General features: G+C 44.0%; 1 protein-coding gene across 1 annotated transcript in view; it reads left to right on the top strand.

Moving 5' to 3' along the window:
- Positions 1-22,530, top strand: part of gas2l1 (growth arrest-specific 2 like 1) — a 65,671-nt gene that overhangs the window by 32,349 nt on the left and 10,792 nt on the right. Inside the window, exon 4 of the mRNA XM_068054883.1 lies at positions 16,976-17,375. Within this exon, the coding sequence (XP_067910984.1) occupies positions 16,976-17,375 (400 nt within the window). The remainder of the gene's footprint in view (positions 1-16,975; positions 17,376-22,530) is intronic.

Here is a 22,530-nt window from a genome sequence, read left to right as displayed (position 1 = left end):
AGCTGATAACTGAGATCCACTGACATTCTTCTAAAGGACCCATTTTATAGAACAGCATTGATATCATAAGTGTTGAACACATCCAGTTGTTGCAAAGTATTTACAGCACTGAAACTGGCCTTTCATTCCATTGGTTTATGATCCACACAAGCCCCCTCTCACCCCCTTCATCTAACCCCATCAACATATCCTTCTATTCCTTTCTCTCTCATGTGCTTATCTAGCTTCCCCTTGAATGTATCTATGCTAATTGCCTTACCTACTCCCTGCGGTAGCAAGTTCCATATTTTAGCCACTCTCTGGGTAAAGAAGTTTCTCCTGAATTCACTATTGGATTTATTAGCGACTGTCTTTAATTATGGTCCTTCGCTCTGGTCTCACCCGCAAGTGGAAATGTCTTCTCTACATCTCTCTCCTCCAACCTTTACATAATTTTGAAGACTTCGGTGAGGTCATTGCTCAACCTCCTTTCTAGAGAAAAGAGCCTCAGCCTTTGCAAAGGTGTAAGACAATGATATGTAGAAATCATTCAGATGAACTGATCACAAATCCAGATTTCAACCACTGATAGCTTTATGTTTCAATTGATTTTCAAACTTATTCAAAAAGGCTCCCCCAGTGGCTTAATTAGGAAAGGCAGTGTATACAAGCACTATACAGACCAGGTGGCCCTGAGTTTGAATTCTGCTCTGTGAAGAGTTAGACAAATGTACACTGGGTCATAGGAATTTGTCTCAGTATCCTTAATAAGGGAGGGAAAAATGAGTTATGTTTCCTGCTCCTGATAGTCATCCAATGATTGTTGCTGGAAGTGAGTGGGTGTCAAGTGAGAACATGATTGGGCTTGATTGTGAGACCCTAGTTGAATAGCCTTGTACAGAAACATTAAACTCATATTGCTCATAAGGAGTGACAAATGATTTCCTGTCATCAAGCTTCTACTTGTTCTACTGAGTAGAACTGCTGCAGCTACATAACCTGTTACACTCTGTGTGCTTTTAGCCTACAGTGATATTCTCTCTTGGAAACAATAAAAACCTTTGAAGAGATTTCAATCTAAGTGGTGGTGCAATTATGAAAACCCTGTGAGCTAATCCTTGTAATCTAATTTTATTAAATGGAATTTTCCAATGCTCCACCCTCCTCTCCTCCTAAAAGTGTTGGTTTTGTTCTATGGTACATTTTCATGGATCCTGGTAGTCTAGCAGTACCTCGGTTACATAGCCATTTCTCATGTGTGCCTAGATGGCAAATGCTAGTGATCCAGCTATCACAACCAAAGCTATTCCTGTCCTTGTAAGGGTCACTAATTAGTGATTGGGGTAAAGACTTTAGTTGTTTCTTTTTCCCTAACCACCTTCTTGGCCTGGGGTTGCTGATTTGCTGTAGCAGCTAAGATCTCCTAACCCAGCACCAACTAAGGATCGTACCTGGAATTGCCCTGATCTGTACTCCTTAGTTTTGTACTGGATAATACCTTTATCTTCTAGACCATTGGGTTAATTTGTTCTTACTTTGAATGTCTTGCTCTGCTTTTTTCCCAACTTGTTTTTATTTCCTTAATCTCCCTAGATTTACAGCCAAGAGAGTAAACGATGAGCAATAAACATTGGTCGCATAGATTACATAGAATATACAGCACAGAAACAGGCCATTAGGCCAACTGCTCCATACTGTTTATTCTTCAGATGAGCCTCCTCCCATCCTTGTTCATCTAATCCTATTTGCAAAACCTTTGTTTCCTTTCTCCCTCAGTGTTTATCTAGCCACAGAAGTTCTGAAGAACAGGATTCATGCTATACCTCTCCTAAGTATCCGTCCACTTACATCCCAACATTCTGCCTACTGTGGAGGACTTTACTAGTTGTGGGCAACCTCTGCCTTGCTCACTGGCACTTTTAATACTCCTTTATAAACATGTATATTCAAATTGGCACTGAGTGGAGTGCATGTCAACTCTAAGACCAGCTGGTTACTGGACCAAATGATACATGTCTATGTGGGGGGTGGGGTGGAGCGGGGGGGGGTGGGGGGTGGAGAATAGGTAAAGCATTTGGATACGAAAGTGAATTTGCAGAGGATAGAATGGGTTCATCAAGGAAAGGACACCACTCGTTTGTTCCTGTTTCTGCTCCTGACTCTCCAATGCTGCCCTCTTTTTGTCCGCCAGTTACTGCATTATATTCTTATGTGCTGGGCTCACCTGTTTGACCTGAGTCAAGTGTGTAATATCTGATCTCCATGCTGCAGCCTACGGGTGCATGAATCTTAAATCCACCAATAGTGATGAAACGGAGAACTAACAATGCTAGTTGCATCAAATTTGCATAGGTGAGCATGGTTGCATAAAAATACAAGTGCAAATGAAACACAGTTGCAGTCTTGCAGCTTAAGCCGACTTCTTCTATGAGCTGTGTCCTGGCCATTGGTGCCCGGCAATGAGCTGAGTTGGGCCCAAGTGAGACAAAAGGAAGCCATTCAGTATGGATAGTTTCCACCCCCATTATGAGCACTGAAGGAGTAGTTGCTTCTCTTGCTCCCCCCACTAGTTCTGTGCCTGTGGAGGGGAACAGTTACTTACCACTAAACATCCTCTCTGCTGCTTTGAGCTGACCACTGGGAGATACACAGGAGCAGATCAAGGATGACTCTGATTTTCTCCCCTACCCGCCTCTTTATGGGACAGAGCCTGACATCTGCACAGTCCTTTCCCATGGTGTTGCAGCTGACAGCACGAGCATGTTGGTTGGTGGGGGAGAAGAGAGAGTGAGTGGAGAAGAGCCTATATCCCATCACTGCATGACACAGCACATTGAAACTCCAATGATGTGTGTCACCTCTTCCCTTTTGGAGTTCATGCCAGCACAAATTCAGTGCACATATATCGGCCAGAATATAGCACTGTCAAGTGTTTGCATTTCATCTAATGTTGAGTCTGATCGATAATATGACTGTGGCATAAGCTGTTCGATAAATAGCTTTACTGGGACCTATCCATCTGTTCACCCATCATTCAGTAATGAACAAAACATGCCATTCATCGCTAATTAAAAGAATGATTAGAAAATCCATTATTCAGTGACCAATATTCATTTTCAATGTTGCGCAGTCTGATTCATCACTGAACTCTGCTTGCCACTTCTATAATACCTGCATTTTTATCAGATTGCCACAATTCTTAGCATTGCATTCTTAAATGGTTGTGCATTCTCTTGCATGGAGGATTGCACATAGGCTGCAGAGTATTCTAAGGCAGTCATATAGGCTACTGTTTATCATATCAATATTATGTTGTGTTCTTGAAACATAGCCTAGCCTCTGCAGTTCTATATAATGCACATAGCCAGTGCCATCCTGATGGCTGAGACCAAGGGGGTGAAATTCAACTTCAGGGATGCACGATAGGTGATAGCGGATTGGTTACCTGTTGTGTAACCTGCCCAATCTTCCTTCCCATTGAAATCAGCTGAAAGGAAAATCGGGTGTGTGCAAAATGGCCATCACCTGTTTTGCGCCCTCACTGAAGTTGAATTTCACCCCTTCCTCCTCTGAGTCATTAAGCCAGGAAAGGTCCCAGGTTCACACATCTGTCTATGCTGAATTTGCTGAGCTTGCTGAAGACAGCAGTAAGAGCACCACGATTAGCCACTCCAGCACTGGGTTGTGCAAAGCAAAGTTGAGCAGGAATTTCACTTTTGATTGCCAAACAACATCTTGTCCTCGAACTGCAAGTGTATAAGTTGGGAAGAGGCTCATGTGGAGCATAAACACTCCAAATCCCCTGTTTCAGTGCTGTAAATTGTATGTTCCACGCCTTTCTTATCTCTAGACCTGACTATTCCAACTTCCATCTTCCATAAACTTGAAGGCATCCAAAATTCTGCTGCCGGTGTTTTAATTTGCACCATCTCCCCTGTACTTGCTGTCCTACATTGGCTCCCAGTTAAACCATAGAAAATTTACATGATAGAAGGAGGCTATTTGGCCCATGGTGCCAGTTGATGAGTTACCCAACCTAATCCCACAGTCCTCTCCTGGGTCTATAGCCTTGCATGTCATAGCTGCTGGACATCCGAGAACTTTTTAAATGTGATCAGAGTTTCTGCCTCTACTACGCTTTCAGGCAGTGAATTCCAGGTCCCTACCACTCTGGATGAAAATATGTTTCCTCATCTCTCCTCTATTCCTCCTTTAAATCTATGCCCTCTATTTTTCACCCCTCCACTAAGGTAAATCCCTATTTACTGTATCTAGGTTCCTCCATAATTTTATAGACCTCAATTAAGTCACCCCTCAGCCTCCTGTTCCAAGGTAAACAACCCCAACTTATGCAATCTTTCCTCATTGCTAAAGTTTTCCAGCCCTGAAAACATCCTCGTAAATCTCCTTTTCACCTTCTCCAGTGCAATCACTTCTTTCCTGTAATGTGACTAGAACCATATACTGTACTCAAGCTGTGGTGTAACTATTGTATACAGTTCTAGCATAACCTCCCTGCTCTTATATTCTATGCCTTGGCTAATAAAGGAAAGCATGCCATATGCCGCCTTAACCACCTTATTGACCTGTCCTTCTACCTTTAAGGATCTGTGGACATGCACTCCAAGGTCCCTCTGTTCCTCCACACTACTCGTATCCTCCTATGTATTATGTATTCCTTGCCTTGTTGCATCTCCCAAAATGCATGAACACTCACTTCTCCAGATTGAATTCCATTTTCACTTTTTTGCTCAACTGACCAGGCCATCTATATCTTCCTGCAGTCTAAAGCTTTCCTCACATTGCCAACCACACAGCCAATTTTTGTATCATCTGCAAAACTGGTGGTCTCCATGGAGACCACTAACAAACGAAAAGGTTCAAATCCACCAATTGATCCCAATTTAGGAAACCAAATCAAATGGACAAGATTCCACTTTTATAAATTTTACATTAACAACCAACATAAATTACACATGAAGCAACAGACAGATCCCAGTAAATATTAGAATTGCACCTTTATTATCAGATACAACAGAGATGGGTCTCGTGGTTTCACTGGGCAGACTACCCAGCAAATATGGCAACAATTACAGTCACAGTTCTTCACAATTCTGAAGTTGCTCAGGTAGATTTTTGGCTCCTTCCTTCAAGGATTTAGCCACTGTTCTCCTGACAGCAGTTCCCTCTCAATCCACTGGTGTGGTCTTCACCAAAAGGTGTACTTCTCCAGAACTTTCTCAGCTTTGCTCACGACAGTCTTGATGGCGTGGATTTACCAGTCTTCCTTTTATCTGAGTCCTTCAGTGACAATTTGTGCACCGCATGGCCAGGACTGGTTAGTCGGCTACTTTAAGTAACAGAAACAGCTCCTGGATTCAGTCTTCACCTTCTTCTGTTTGCAAGCGCTCCAATCCTACCTGATCTGCCTCATCTGGGGAGGACTCTGTCTCCTTTTATCTGGTTCTAACCAGTGTCAGGTTTCCACAGAAACCTGAAGTTGTTTTTCGAGCTTCTGTTTTAGTTTTTAGGTTCCGTTTGTTTCAATTCTAGTTTCCTCTCCATTAGGGTCTTTAAAAAAAAACAAGCTTTGCAACCGTGGATTCCATCACACGTGCCCCTGCTCCTGGAATACTGTGCAGTTTTGGTCTCCATGGCCAGAATTTTATGCCCTCCCAAAGAGCGGGAAGGTGGTGGGGGCGTAAAATAGAGCGGGAGGCTTGGGGGCCCTTTCCAACCCGCTCCTGCGTTTGCCACCACTTTACACAGGGAGGCGGCGGCGCAAAACAGCCCGCCTACCCCAGGCCAATCAAGGCCCTGAGTGGCCACTTAACAGCCACTTAACAACTTGGGATTTTACCTATGGCTGGTCGGGCGGCCCGGGCCCAAGAGATGCTGCCTGTCAAAATCAAGCGGCTTTCTGACGGCCTGGGCTGGGGGGTGGGTGGTGGAGCCTCATGATCTGGCACCCTTTGTCCGACAGAAGGCCCGCCCAAACAACACGCGCCCCCCCCCCCCCCCCCAATATCCCCATCCTCCCAAAAGACCACCATTGCCTCACCAGGGCTTGACCGATCGTCCCCGGCGAGGCAACAATAACTTACCTTGGTTCCAGGGCTCCCCGACATCATCTTTTTGATGGCTGGGTTGCAGTCCCAGCAGTGGCCACCGCTCCCAGTGGAGCTGTTGGGACTAAGAGCTGCCTGAAGCTGATTGGCCAGCACCTCTGTTAGGCAGGACTTCCTGCCTCAATGAGGTAGATGTCCCGCCTCAGACCAATTAAAGGCCTGGGAACCGCAAAATGTGGATTGGATCCCCAGACCAGGCAGAGGTGGGTTCGCCCCCGACTTTTCAGTCAGTGGACGGCTCCCAACTGCCAAAAGGAAAATTCCGGCCCATATTTAAGGAAGGAGGCCTTGGAGGCAATACAGTGCAGGTTCATTAGATGGGTATCAGGTATGAGAGGGTTGTCCTATGATGACTGGCTGAGTAAATTGGGCCTATACTTTGGAGTTTAGAAGAATGAGAGGTGATCTCCTTGTAACAGATTCTGAAGGGGCTTGGCAGGGTAGGCACTGAGAAGTTGTTTCCCCTGGCTAGGAATCTAGAACATGCGGCACAGTCTCAGGATAAGGGGACAATGATTTAAGATTGAGATGAGAAATTTCTTCAGCAAAGGTTTGTGAACCTTTGGAATTTTCTATCCCAGAGGGTAGTGGCCGCTCATTATTGCATATATTTAAGGCTGGGTTAGGCAGCTTTTTGGTCTCAGAATCAAGGGATATGAGGAGTGGATGGGAAAATTGAGTTGAAGCCCAAGATCAGCCATGATCATATTAAATGGTGGGGCAGGCTCAACTGACATATGGTCTACTCCTCGTATTTCTTATGTTCTTGTATTCTACGTTTGAGTCTAAATCGTTAATATAAATTACAAAAAGAAGGGACCAAGTATTGAGTCCTGTGGAACCCAATTGGTAGCAGCCTTCCAATCACAAAAACACCTGTCAGCTATTACCCTTTTGCTTCCTGCCATTAAGTCAATTTTGAATCCAATTTGCCACTCTCCCTTCGATTCCAAGGCCTTTTACATTTTTGACCAGCTTGCCATATGGGACCTTGTCAAAATCCTTGCTAAAATCCATGTAGGCTACATCCACCACACTGCCCTCATCAACCTTACTCGACACCTCAAAAAATTCAATCAGGTTAGACATGACCTTGCTTTAACAAATTAGATTAGATTAGATTAGAATATTACAGCGCAGTACAGGCCCTTCGGCCCTCGATGTTGCGCCGATCATCTGACCTACACTATTCCATTTACATCCATATGTCTATCCAATGACCACTTAAATGCCCTTAAAGTTGGCGAGTCTACTACTGTTGCAGGCAGGGCGTTCCACGCCCCTACTACTCTCTGCGTAAAGAAACTACCTCTGACATCTGTCCTATATCTTTCACCCCTCAACTTAAAGCTATGTCCCCTCGTGTTTGCCATCCTCATCCGAGGAAAAAGACTCTCACTATCCACCCTATCTAACCCTCTGATTATCTTGTATGTCTCTATTAAGTCACCTCTCCTCCTCCTTCTCTCTAACGAAAACAACCCCAAGTCCTTCAGCCTTTCCTCGTAAGACCTTCCTTCCATACCAGGCAACATCCTAGTAAATCTCCTCTGCACCCTTTCCAAAGCTTCCACATCCTTCCTATAATGCGGTGACCAGAACTGCACGCAATACACAAGGTGCGGCCTCACCAGAGTTTTGTACAGCTGCATCATGACCTCGTGGCTCCGAAACTCGATCCCCCTACTAATAAAAGCTAACACACCATATGCCTTCTTAACAGCCCTATTAACCTGGGTAGCAACTTTCAGGGATTTATGTACCTGGATACCAAGATCTCCCTGCTCATCTACACTACCAAGAATCTTCCCATTAGCCCAGTACTCTGCATTGCTGTTACTCCTTCCAAAGTGAATCACCTCACACTTCTCCGCATTAAACTCCATTTGCCATCTCTCAGCCCAGCTCTGCAGCCTATCTATGTCCCTCTGTACCCTACAACACCCTTCGACACTATCCACAACTCCACCGACCTTCGTGTCATCCGCAAATTTACTAATCCACCCTTCTACACCCTCATCCAGGTCGTTTATAAAAATGACAAACAGCAGTGGCCCCAAAACAGAACCTTGCGGTACACCACTAGTAACTAAACTCCAGGATGAACATTTGCCATCAACCACCACCCTCTGTCTTCTTTCAGCTAGCCAATTTCTGATCCAAAGCTCTAAATCACCTTCAACCCCATACTTCCGTATTTTCTGCAATAGCCTACCGTGGGGAACCTTATCAAACGCCTTACTGAAATCCATATACACCACATCCACGGCTTTACCCTCATCCACCTGTTTGGTCACCTTCTCGAAAAACTCAATAAGGTTTGTGAGGCACGACCTACCTTTCACAAAACCGTGCTGACTATCGCAAATGAACTTATTCTTTTCAAGATGATTATAAATCCTGTCTCTTATAACCTTTTCCAACATTTTACCCACAACCGAAGTAAGGCTCACAGGTCTATAATTACCAGGGCTGTCTCTACTCCCCTTCTTGAACAAGGGGACAACATTTGCTATCCTCCAGTCCTCCGGCACTACTCCTGTCGACAATGACGACATAAAGATCAACAACAATGGCTCTGCAATCTCCTCCCTGGCTTCCCAGAGAATCCTAGGATAAATCCCATCTGGCCCAGGGGACTTATCTATTTTCACTCTTTCCAAAATTGCTAACACCTCCTCCTTGTGAATCTCAATCCCATCTAGCCTAGTAGGCTGTATCTCAGTAATCTCCTCGGCAACATTTTCTTTTTCTACTGTAAATACTGACGAAAAATATTCATTTAACGCTTCCCCTATCTCCTCTGATTCCGCACACAACTTCCCACTACTATCCTTGATTGGCCCTGTTCTAACTCATCATTCGTTTATTCCTGATATACCTATAGAAAGCCTTAGGGTTTTCTTTGATCCTATCCGCCAATGACTTCTCGTGTCCTCTCCTTGCTCTTCTTAGCCCTCCCTTTAGATCCTTCCTGGCTAGCTTGTAACTCTCAAGCGCCCTAACTGAGCCTTCACGTCTCATCCTAACATAAGCCGCCCTCTTCCTCTTGACAAGCGCTTCAACTTCTTGAGTAAACCACGGCTCCCTCGCTCGACAACTTCCTCCCTGCCTGACAGGTACATACTTATCAAGGACACGCATTAGCTGCTCCTTGAATAAGCTCCACATTTCGTTTGTGCCCATCCCCTGCAGTTTCCTTCCCCATCCTACACATCCTAAATCTTGCTTAATCGCGTCATAATTTCCTTACCCCCAGCTATAATTCTTGCCCTGCGGTATATACCTGTCCCTGCCCATCGCTAAGGTAAACCTAACCGAATTGTGATCACTATCGCCAAAGTGCTCACCTACATCTAAATCGAACACCTGGCCGGGTTCATTACCCAGTACCAAATCCAATGTGGCATCGCCCCTGGTTGGCCTGTCCACATACTGTGTCAGAAAACCCTCCTGCACACACTGGACAAAAACAGACCCATCTAAAGTACTCGAACTATAGTATTTCCAGTCAATATTTGGAAAGTTAAAGTCCCCCATAACCACTACCCTGTTACACTCGCTCCTGTCGAGAATCATCTTCGCTATCCTTTCCTCTACATCTCTGGAACTATTCGGAGGTCTATAGAAGACTCCCAACAGGGTGACCTCTCCTCTCCTGTTTCTAACCTCGGCCCATACTACCTCAGTAGACGAGTCCTCAAACGTCCTTTCTGCCGCTGTAATACTTTCCTTGATTAACAATGCCACACCCCCCCCTCTTTTACCCTCTTCTCTGTTCTTACTGAAACATCTAAATCCCGGAACCTGCAACATCCATTCCTGCCCCTGCTCTACCCATGTCTCTGAAATGGCCACAACATCAGGATCCCAGGTACCAACCCATGCTGCAAGCTCACCCACCTTATTCCGGATGCTCCTGGCGTTGAAGTAGACACACTTTAAACCAAATTCTTGCTTGCCAGTGCCCTCTTGCGTCCCTGTAACCTTATCCCCTACCTCACTACTCTCAACAGCCTGTACACTGGAACTACAATTTAGGTTCCCATTCCCCTGCTGATTTAGTTTAAACCCCCCCGAAGAGCACTAACAAATCTCCCCCCCAGGATATTGGTACCCCTCTGGTTCAGGTGAAGACCATCCTGTTTGTAGAGGTCCCACCTACCCCAGAAAGAGCCCCAATTATCCAGGAAACCAAAACCCTCCCTCCTACAGGGCGGCACAGTGGCGCAGTGGTTAGCACCGCAGCCTCACAGCTCCAGGGACCTGGGTTCGATTCCGGGTACTGCCTGTGTGGAGTTTGCAAGTTCTCCCTGTGTCTGCGTGGGTTTTCTCCGGGTGCTCCGGTTTCCTCCCACAAGCCAAAAGACTTGCAGGTTGATAGGTAAATTGGCCATTATAAAGTGTCACTAGTATAGGTAGGTGGTAGGGAAATATAGGGACAGGTGGGGATGTTTGGTAGGAATATGGGATTAGTGTAGGATTAGTATAAATGGGTGGTTGATGTTCGGCACAGACTCGGTGGGCCGAAGGGCCTGTTTCAGTGCTGTATCTCTAATCTAATCTACACCATCCCTGCAGCCACGTGTTCAACTCCTCTCTCTCCCTATTCCTCTCTTCGCTAGCATGTGGCACAGGCAACAACCCAGAGATAACAACTCTGGTTGTTCTCGCTCTAAGCTTCCTCCCTAGCTCCCTGAATTTCTGCCTTAAATCCCCATCTCTCTTCCTACCTATGTCGTTGGTGCCTATGTGGACCACGACTTGGGGGTGCTCCCCCTCCCCCTTAAGGATCCCAAAAACACGATCGGAGACATCACGTACCCTGGCACCTGGGAGGCAACACACCAACCGTGAGTCTCTCTCGTTCCCACAGAACCTCCTATCTGTTCCCCTAACTATGGAGTCCCCAATGACTAATGCTCTGCTCCTCTTCCCCTTTCCCTTCTGAGCAACAGGGACAGACTCTGTGCCAGAGACCTGTACCCCATTGCTTACCCCTGGTAAGTCGTCCCCCCCCAACAGTATCCAAAACGGTATACCTGTTGTTGAGGGAAACGGCCACAGGGGATCCCTGCACTGCCTGCTGGTTCCCTTTCCTTCCCCTGACGGTAACCCATCTACCTACTTCTTTTACCTGAGGTGTGACTGCCTCCCTGTAACTCCTGTCAATAATCCCCTCCGCCTCCCGAATGATCCGAAGTTCATCCAGCTCCAGCTCCAGTTCCCTAACGCGGTCTGCGACTGCCCAAATAAATAGTTTTCCCTTACCCAGCAGTCCCCTGGTCCTCCGAAACAAAAGGGGATTAACTTGTAACTTACTGAAATTGACCGCTCAGCTGAAAGTACGCTCCGCACCTCGTTCTGTCAAAGTGAAATTGACCGCTCAGCTGAAAGTCCGCTCCGCACCTCGTTCTGTCAAAGTGAAATTGACCGCTCAGCTGAAAGTCCGCTTTGCACCTCGTTCTGTCAAAGCTGGTCCTCGCAAAAAAAAAAAGCCATGCTGATTTTTCATGATTAATCTATTCCTTTCTAAATTAAGGTGTATATTGTCCCTCAGCATTGATTCCAATAATTTGCCCACAACAGAAATTAAGCTAACTGGCTTATCATTACTCAGATTATCCTTTCCTCCCTTTTTAAACAACAGTACAATACTAGCAGTCCACCAATTCTCTGGAACCACTCCTGTAGCCAAGGAAGATTGAAATATAATTGTCAGAGCCTCTGCAATTTATCTCCCTTGTTTCTCTTTAACAACCTGGAATATATTTCATTCGGGCCAGGTGATTTATCTACTTTCAAAGATGTCAAACCTTTCGGGTGGCACAGTGGTTAGCACCGCAGCCTCACAGCTCCAGGGAGCCGGGTTCAATTCTGGGTACTAGCTGTGCGGAGTTTGCAAGTTCTCCCTGTGACCGCGTGGGTTTTCGCCGGGTGCTCCGGTTTCCTCCCACAGCCAAAGACTTGCAGGTGATAGGTAAATTGGCCGTTGTAAATTGCCACTAGTGTAGGTAGGTGGTAGGGAATATGGGATTACTGTAAGGTTAGTATAAATGGGTGGTTGTTGGTTGGCACAAACTCGGTGGGCCGAAGGGCCTGTTTCAGTGCCGTATCTGTAAATAAATAAATAATGCTCTCCCTCACACATTTTTATTCCGTCCAATATTTCACTCTTCCTCAATTACAATGCCATCATTGGCCTCCATTTTTGTGAAGATGCCCAAAAAGTATTCATTAAGAACCTTACCCACATGCTTCATCTCCACACAGGTTACTTTTTTGGTCCCTAATGGGCCATGCTATTTCCGTAGCTATCCTCTTGCTCTTTATGTACTTAAAACCAGTTTGGGTTTTACTTGCCGGTATTTTTTCATGCTGTCACTTTCCTTTCCTAATTTCACATCTACATGTTCTGTACTCTCCTAGGCTTTCTCCAGTATTAAGCTCTCTGTGTCTGACATAAACTTCTCTTTTTTTTTTACTTTTCTTGCCTTCTATGCACCTTGATATCCAAAGGGCTCCTATTGCTCTGATGCCAATTTACCTTCAAGTAGCTGTTTCCATTCCACGTTTACTGAATCACTTAGCTGAGTAAAATTGGCCTTCCCCCAATTTAGAACCTTTACTCCTATTTTATGTTTGTCCTTTTACATAACTATGCTAAATCTAACTGAATTATGATCACTACCACAAAAGTGCTCTTCACTGACACTCCTTCCACCTGCCCAGCTTCATTCCCTAAAACTAAATCCAGAATTCCACCCCCCCAACACCCTTGTTGGGCTTGCCACATACTGGCGAAAGTTCTCCTGAATGCCATTTAGGAATTCTGTGCCCTCTGTATATTTTACACTGACTGCATCCCAGTTAGTAGGGTAATAGAAATCCCCCACTAATGTTGCCTTATTGGTCTTGCATTTGCCTACACATTTGCTCTTCTATCTACCTTGGACTGCTTGGAGGTCTATACACTCTCAGCATTGTGATTGCCTATTTTTTGTTCCCTATTTCAACCCATATAGCTCGTTTGATCTCTCTAACATATCTATTTTTTTAAAATTTATTTAGAGATACAGCACTGAAACAGGCCCTTCGGCCCACCAAGTCTGTGCCAACCAACAACCACCCATTTATACTAACCCTACAGTAATCCCATATTCCCTATCACCTCCCAACACTAGGGGCAATTTACAACAGCCAATTTACCTATCACCTGCAAGTCTTTTGGATGTGGGGGGAAACCGGAGCACCCGGCGAAAACCCACGCAGATACAGGGAGAACTTGCAAACTCTGCACAGGCAGTACCCAGAATCGAACCCGGGTCCCTGGAGCTGTGAGGCTGCGGTGCTAACCACTGCGCCGCCCAATAAAATATTCTAACAGCTGTAATTATTTCTTTTTATCCCCCTCTCTATCTTGTCTGAAAACACTGTAACCAGGAACTTTAAGCTACCAGTCCTGCCCCTCACTAAGCCATGTTTCAGTAATAGCTTAAAAAAAATGATACTTCCAAATGTCAATCTGTGCCCTCAGCTCATTTGCCTTATTCACTGTACACTTTTCTTTTAAGTATATGCCATTAAGCACAACTCCTTTTATATCTATTTTTCCAACCTTTGTTGGCTCTGCCTTCTGAACTCTTGCTAATTTTCTGCCTTCCATTTCCAGCTCTGCTGTTCTCCCTTCTGAATCTATACTCAGCTTCCCATCCCCTGCCTAACTAGTTTAAACCCTCCCCAACAGCTCTAGCAAACCTGCCGCAAGGATATTGATCCCAGCCCTGTTGAGGTGTAACCTGTACAGCTGGTACAGATCCCACCTTTCCCAGAACTGGTCCCATGGCCTCAAGAATCTAAAGCCCTCCCTCTTGCACCATCTCTCCAGCTACACATTCATCTGCTCTGTTCTCCCATTTCTGACTTTAACCCTTTTTCTAACTGTCATTGGTACTGATATGGACCATGACCTCTTCCTTCAGCATGTTCTACAGCAACTCCATGATATCCTTGACCCTGGCACCAGGGAGGCAAAATACCATCCTGGAATCACATTTGCTCCCCTAACTATGGAACTATAGCTCTCTTGACCGTTCTCCTTCCTCCCTGTATAGCTGAGCCACCCATGGTGCTATGCTTTTGGTTCTGGCTGCGTTTCCACTCCATCATTGTTCAGAACTGAGTACTGGTTAGAGAGCAAGATGCTCTTGGGTCTCCTGAACTACCTGCCTGTTCTTAATTTATCTGTCTGGCAGTCACCTAGTCATAGAGTTACACAGCACAGAAACAGGCCCTTCGGCCTGTCGTGTCTGTGCCAGCCATCAAGCACCTAACTATTCTAATCGCATTTTCCAGCACTTGGCCCGTAGCCTTGTATGCTATGGCATTTCAAGTGCTCATCTAAATACTTAAGTGTTGTGAGGGTTCCTGCCTCTACCACCCCTTCAGACAGTGCGTTCCAGATACCAACCACCCTCTGGGTGAAAATTTTTTTCCTCCAATCCCCTTTAAACCTCCTGCCCCTTACCTTAAATCTGTGCCCCCTAGTTATTGACCCCTCCGCTAAGGGAAAAAGTTTCTTCCTATCTAACCTATCAATGTCCCTCATAATTTTGTATACCTCAATCATGTGCCCCCTCAGCCTTCTCTGCTCTAAGGAAAACAACCCTAGCCTTTTCAGTCTCTGTTCATAGCTGAAATGCTCCAGCCCAGGCAACATCCTGGTGAATCTCCTCTGCACCCTCTCCACTGCAATCACATACTTCCTATAGTCTGGTGCCCAGAACTGTACACAGTACTCCAGCTGTGGCCCAACTAGCATTTTATACAGCTCCATCATAACCTCCCTGCTTTTATATTCTATGCCTTGGCTAATAAAGGCAAATATCCCATATGCCTTCCTTATCTACCTGTGCTGTTGCCTTCAGTGATCAATGGACAAGTACACCAAGGTCCCTCTGACTTTCTGTACTTCCTAGAGTCCTACCATCCATTGTATATTCCCATGCCTTGTTAGTTCTCCCAAAATGCATCATTTGCCACTGCTCCATCCATCTTACCAGCCCATCTATATTGTCCTGTGATATAAGGGTTTCCTCCTCACTATTTGCGACACCACCAATTTTTTGTCATCTGCGAACTTACTAATCATACCTCCTATATTCACATCTAAATCATTAATGTACACTGCAAACAGCAAGGGTCCCAGCACCAATCCCTGTGGTATACCACTGGTCTCAGGCTTCCACTTGCAAAAACAGCCCTCGACCATTACCGTCTGCCTCCTGTCGCTAAGCCAATTTTGGATCCAATTTGCCTAATAGTCCTTCTCTGTCTGTACTCTCAAGCTGTGGGGTGACCACCTTCTGAAACATGCTATCCTCAAAACACTCCTCCTCGTGGATGGAACGCGACAACATCAGCTGTTGCTCAAACTCCAAAACCCAAAGTTCATGCTCCTCCAGCTGATGACACTTCCTGCATCTGTGGTTGTCCGGGACGTGGAAGTGTCCTGGAGTTTCCACGTGACACGGGATGTTCATCCCATGGGTCTGAGGTGCCCTGCCATACACCTCTTTATTAGATAAACTCAGAATGAGTACTTTAAATATATCCATTATAATACTTACTGTTTTATTTACTAATCAACTACTTGTGTTCCTCAGGTACAGTTGGATTGCTCAGTTATCCAATTATAGTCTTCAATCTATTTGATAATCTTTAAGCTTGAGTATATGCTTTTCTCACTGGAAGGTAATTTAGACCAAACCCCTAACTTTGGAGAGAGGGAAATAAAGCTGCAATACTCAGCAGCCAATCAACTTACAACCTTCCTGTGATGTCCCACTTTTTTTTTCTCAACTTTTTCAAACTCCAGCGCGACCCGGTCCATTTCCGCTGTTGACTGTTTGTTTGTCTCTCCAGGTAAGTGATGGGCCCTGAGCCTGGGCTTCAGTTTATCCTCTCCCCACTGCTCCTGCTTCCTCTCAGGTCCACTTCTGCTTCTGACTTTCTCTCCAAGTAAGAGATGAGCAACACTTGTTTTAATTCCCATCCTTCTTTTCAAATCCCTCCCTGGCCTTGCCATCCCTATCTCTATCACCTCCTCCAGCCCTACATTTCTCAGATACATGCACTGCACCAATTCTGGCCTCCTAAGCATCCCTGATTTTGATCACTCCACCATTGGCACCTCTGCTTTCAGCTGCTAAGACCCTAGTCTCTGGAATTCCTCCCTTAAACTCACCACACCTTCTCTTTCTTTACTTGTTTAAGATGCTCCTTAAAACCTACCTCCTTTGACTAAACTTTTGATCACCTGTCCTAATATCTCCTTATGTGGCTCACTCAAATTTTGTTTGATCATACTCCTGTGATGTGCCTGGGGATGTTTCACTACATTAAAGGCTCTACAAAAATACATTCTTGGATACTAAATAAGGACCATATTGGGCTTGGCTGTGAGGATGACCCCTTCTTCCCCCACCCCCCACTGTAGTTGAATAGTGTCTCAACACTCACTGAGAAAAGCTGGCCCTTGTGAGACTATACTCCAGTGAGGGAAGCAATATCTTTAGGTGATTAAGGGAAGGAAGCAATTGGAAAGAAAATGGGGATGAAATAAAACTTCATACAACAGTGGCTATATGGTGGTTTTTATATTGTTTCATTTAGGTTTTATTATGCTAAATATACATGTGGTGGACAATGCTGGGCTCTAAACTCCCATAATTAAATCAGTGCAGAAATCTGCACATAGGTGGCACCTGAGGAACTGGCATGCAGGAGTGACCAGTTACAACCTGGTGCTAATAATTCAACTTAATATAAAACTGTATAATTCAGATAGATACTCTTAACTTTGACAGTACACCGCCCGCCATCAAAATTCCTACCCAAGATGACCGTGAAGACCAGTCCACGCGCCTCTAGAACTCCAAGTCCTGGGCCGTGCCATTTTTCCGAAGGCCCGAGCCCTTTGAAGCAGCTCGAAAATACCAGACTAATGGACAGGACACCATCTGCAACAGAGTTGACAACTGAGAAACAAAATGCATCGTCTGTAACACTACATGATCGACCATTCAGCCCAACAAATGCTGGTAGCAAAAATGCGACAACAAGGCACCAGAGTACACCTGTCAACCCAGCTAGGAGAACAGAAGTAATGAGCAAACAGTCCATGCAAACACCAAACAAACGTGCAGCAGGCGTTGACCCAGGAAAGACTTCCTTCTCTCAATCATGTGATCGCTCAAGCCCTGGGAGGTAACTCTCCTTTATTGGTAATTTCATTGTATAGCTCTATGATTTTTTTATAAAATGCATCTATTTGAAGTTTATATAACCTATTGTTAACATAATGACCGACATTGGCTCCCTGTCCAGCAATGCCTCGATTTTAAAATTCTTGTCCTTGTTTTCAAATGCTTCTATAATCTCACCCTCCTTGTCTCCTAACCCTTTCCTGCCCCACAATCCTCTGAAAAATTTGTACTCCTCCAGTTCTGGCCTCTTGTGCCTCCCGCATTTTAATGGCTTCACCGTTGTCAGCCATGCCTTCAGCAGCCTAGGCCTAAGATCTGCATTTCCTTCCCTAAACCTCTCTACTGACCTCTTCTCCTCTAAGACGCCCCTCTTATAGCCTACCTCTTCAGCCAAGCTTTTGGGCCTCTGTCCTAATGTTGTCTTATATGCCTCAGTGTCAACTTTTATTTGACAATGCTCTTGTGAAGCTCCCTGGGATGTTTTACTCTGTTAGAGGTGCTATATAATGCAAGTTGCAGTTAGAGTTTGTGTCCCTTGGAAGAATTCAGAAGGTAGGCATGGTAGAATTTAAAGGTGCTCTTCTCAGATTGATGGTTGTCATGGTTTCAGATGGCAAAACTAAATCCGATGCCAAGTACTGCTTCACTGTGCATTTTGATCTATTTCTTCACACTGCAGAAATGTTGAGTTTGGCTGCGATAATCACATGGGAGAGAGAGGCTCAATGTAAGCTACATTTCTACATATATTCTGAAGTTCCTCACATGCTTCGAAAGCAACTGACCTCCTACCGCCACTGAATGCAATTTTTACAGATTTGCAGGGCTGTGAACTTCTTCGTCTTTGGCCTCCTTGTCTCGGGAGACTGGGTAAGCGCCTGGAGGTGGTCAGCTGTGAACTAAGCTTCTGATTCCCTGTTAGAGAGAGACTCTTCCAAGTTGCACTGCAGGCAGCTTATTTTGCAGCACAGTCACTTCTGCTGGATATTTTCTCAGCCAAGTTCCGATGACTGATGTTTGCCTGAAGGAACTATACAGACTGATTTTATTCTTCCTGCCAACTTTAACCATATCAGTACCAGAATGTTCAGTGCAGCTTTTGTTGATCAGAAAATAAAGGAAACTAAAAATGTGCATGTGCTTAGGAACCTTTCATTATAAATTGCAATCCATAGCTTACATTATGAGCAAAGGATCAAGTACTTTATCTGGTTAAGTAAGGCATTGAATATTGGAGATATCCCAAAATAAAAGATATATGCGGCCATGGCAGTCCAACGTTTATAGGATCAGATGGTGGGCTTTGCTTAATATATTGGCCATCTGTGTAAAGTCCAATGCTTGCTGACTGAATGAAATAAAAGATTTGCATCAGTGCCGTTCAGAGTGGGGTATTGCATCCATTGGCTGATGATCTTACTCAGTCTTCCCTTAAGAGGATGAATGTTGCCAATCTTGAACTGACTTTTGCAGTCAAGGTCATTTTTTTTTTTTTAAAGCTGCTAACTCGTATGGAGAATGATCACACAGACCAGCTGCCTCCGGTACCTCACCCGTGCATGCCATTTTTTTGTGTGAGAGCAAGATGGTGAATTTCAGTCAGCTTTTAGACTGAGATACATCACAGCCATTACTGTCCTTTTTAAATGTGCATGTATATGTATATTTTAGCAGGGGTTAGTAGATAGCAATCAGGATTTTTTTTTTCTCTGCTTTCCCTAGCCTACTGAGACTAATTACAAAGTTCTTTTTGGCACCAGTTGAGCCTATCTCCTGGTGAGTCATCAAGGAGAGGTATTGATAATACTGCTGATGGGGTTTAAATATTCATTTTTCTAAAACCAAGTGTATAACCATATATAAAAAGTATGAGGCAAACTCTTTTTTGAGTTAAGACAGTAATCTGACGTGCTAATATCTACATGTGCACATGATTAAAGAAAGAGATTTGTCACTTGATATTTATCAGAAGGCATTAGTCTTGATGGCTACAGGTCATTAAGTTTGAAAGAAAATCTCCACACTCAATCTGGTACAAGCTAATAGAATTAGATCAGGCCAAAGTTTAAGGGTTAAGGGCTCAGTCTCCTGTTAATTTCCTGTTAGAGGGCCAGGAAACAACAATACTCCACTTTGAATGGCACTGTTGCAAAGTAACTACTTTATTTCATCCAGTCAGCATCAGTCTTTACACAAACGCCCAACATATTTCACATTGTCCAGTGTTTTTACTTGATTTGTTCTGAAAGATGAACTAAAAATGCCTTTTTCTGTTTGGCTCAGTAATTCTATACTAATCAACCTAAAATTGGCAAGTAGGTTACTGGAAAAGGAGTATTATTATTTCATAATGGTGTTATCATCTGCCTGTCTTACAAGAAAAAAATGTTCCTGATTTCTTCTGTTTTCTCCTCCTTTTCAACCTTGGCATCTTGTATTACAGGCCTTAGCCCTTCACCTAGGTTTCTCAATTTTAAAAAGAGAAAGCAAGCTGATATGGAAATAGCCAGCATTGTAGCACTGATGAGGTCTGCTGTGGGTTTAAGAATTGAACTTCTTTATAACAATTGTAAAGCTGCAGTGGAAATCGTGCTTTTCAATGCTCCAAATACATCTATGGTTCAGCCCTGAGCAGTGGTTATTTTAACTTAACCCGTCCATCCGGAAACTAACTGGATCGGTTGGGCATGCTGGTTTTACACACCGGCAAATAATGACTGCAATGGAGAGTAAAATCGAGTAGTGGGTAAAATCAGCATTCCACCTGATCCTAACAGTTTCCCAACTGGGTAGGTTAAAATTGCCCCTTCTCAAGTCTGAAACTGAGGACCGCTCCCATCGTTGCTATCATCTGGGACTCCCTCTCCATTGGCTTTATGTTTGCAGTCATTCTCTTTTTTTTTCTATCCTAACAGGTATAAATTGAAAATAAGTCAATGACTAAATCAGTAACTGTCACTTATGTACCAAATTTAGGCTATGGATAATGTAATCCGAGTACAAGATTCAGAAAATTGCAAAGCAGTTAATCTATGTGGTAAAAGTATACACAAAGACTGCATTGTCTTTAAAGGAGTAAACATGATGATGTCATAATAGTGTTAACTTATAACTAATAAAGAATTAATGCCAAAGATTTATCATCAAGGTAACTACCTCATTAACCAGAGTAGGTTTGCAGTTTGACCTCCTCTTCAAATTAATTTATTACAATTCTTTAAACTATTAACTAGTTTTAACATAATTACTAATTCTATTTACTTCTTTAAAAAAAAAATCTTCCCTTTCTCCCTTCCCACCATGCCATCTAGAGGATAGGCAGGTAATCTCTCCTGGGCCTTCACCAATGATGCTGCTTGGAAGGTGCAGCTTGACTGGATGTTTTCCACCCTTCCTGTATGGAAGCTCCTGGCCTCCATTTGGTGTCACTATTATAAAGGCATTAAAACTCATGATGTGGGTGTTTATATCCCACCATATCAGCGTGCAGGATGTCTCTTGCTTGCTACCTTTGTCCTAAAATTATTGTAAATTAGCCAGAGGAGATGATAACTCAGCAAGTAGCTGTGTAAACCTGCACCAATACACCAAAGGGAGCTGTTGTCAAGGAATGACCTGCAGTATATCATTCAGAAAATGTAGAGCTATGCTATTCTGTCTGTGTTCAAGGCAGGGATTTGATTGGAGGTGTCTACTTGATGAAGGGCCCAATTTCATATGGGGGGTATGGTGCCAGCAGCCATGTTACCTAGTATTCATTCTTCATGCATGAGCTTAGCCAATCAGTGCCAACCATGTGTAGGCTCTCAGCACTGATCCTGATCTTTCCTACATGTAGTTTCCAGCATGATTCCTTTGAATCAGGATTAAGTGCAGAAACCTGGATGATGATGATTCTCTTCCCTTCCCCAAGGCTGCTAAGACCAAATGTGGTTTTTATTGTTGCTATCCCAGCTGAGACTGTCTTGCTCAGTGCAGACTCCGCTTCAAATCTGAGATGTTCCTAATCATGTCCCTTGGTGAATTCCCCATCTGGAAAGTTCTGACCCATTTGAACTTTCCAAATTTAATCTTGCACAACGATCCAATAAGAATTCTAGCTCATTGACGGAAGGTACAAGACCTCAGAAACTCAAGCTCCTTCAGCTGGGGCTTTTAATCAAGTGGAGTATCTCTACTTCTAAAACAACACTTTGCATTTAGTTAGGACTTTAAATGTAGCAAAATATCCCAAGCATTAAAGATGAGAGCTGAGCAAGTGTTGCAAGGTGGCAAATAATTAGTTGTACGAATGCTTTTGAAGATGAGGGCACATGTAACAAGACAGAGGGTTTTGAAAGAGAATTCCAAAATGTGTGGCAAGATGGCTGAAGGTTTTGGCAGTGATAGGAGAGGTTGATTACTTACCCTGTTTATTGATGCAGTACAAGATGTACTGCAACACTTTGTGTCCTGAGTTTGATAGATTTAATACGACTATGAAATTATTTTCTACAGAGTAGAGAAGTTACCTGCTACTGAAGCATAGATCATTAAAAGTTCAGCCTATGGAAAGAATTTCAGATCCTTTCACTGTCCGAGTACTTCTAATCCAATGTTCTAATTCATTTCAGATCAATAGCATGAATTATTAATCAATTATATCCATTCTGGCTGATTTGAAAGCAGTTCCATCAGTGCATTACTTTATTACGAAAATGCACAAGACTAAGACTATACAAGTGGTGCAGATGACTGAGCACTTCCTAATGCACACTGATGGGATGTAAGTTGCCTCCACTGGGTCCAATATGATATTAGTTTGTGCAGCCTCAATCTGCTTTCTAGTGGGCACTGAACTATTCTTTAATTTGGTACAGAGTGCTTGAAATTGATCTTGGGCAGTTGTGCAAAATGGGCAAAAGCAAATTGGCTGCTTGTTTTAGATCTTGCCATTTTTTTTTCTTTTCCATTGACGTAACTTGCCAATTTCAGTCAGACGTTAATGTGGGACATGGAAAAATAGCATCCTGGTGCTGTAGGGGATGCTCTCTTGAGGTTGGGATATGATGGATTGATGAGACAAAAGAGAAGGAACTTTACTCTGCAAATCGCCATGCTATACATGAGTTAGAAGTGCCTTTTGTATCCAAGATACAAATTATTCCATTCCATTC

The sequence above is a fragment of the Heterodontus francisci genome, chromosome 23, assembly GCF_036365525.1.
Source record: "Heterodontus francisci isolate sHetFra1 chromosome 23, sHetFra1.hap1, whole genome shotgun sequence".
Taxonomy (NCBI): domain Eukaryota; kingdom Metazoa; phylum Chordata; class Chondrichthyes; order Heterodontiformes; family Heterodontidae; genus Heterodontus; species Heterodontus francisci.
Note: the sequence above shows the minus strand (reverse complement) of the source record. Positions and strands in the feature narration are given on the sequence as shown.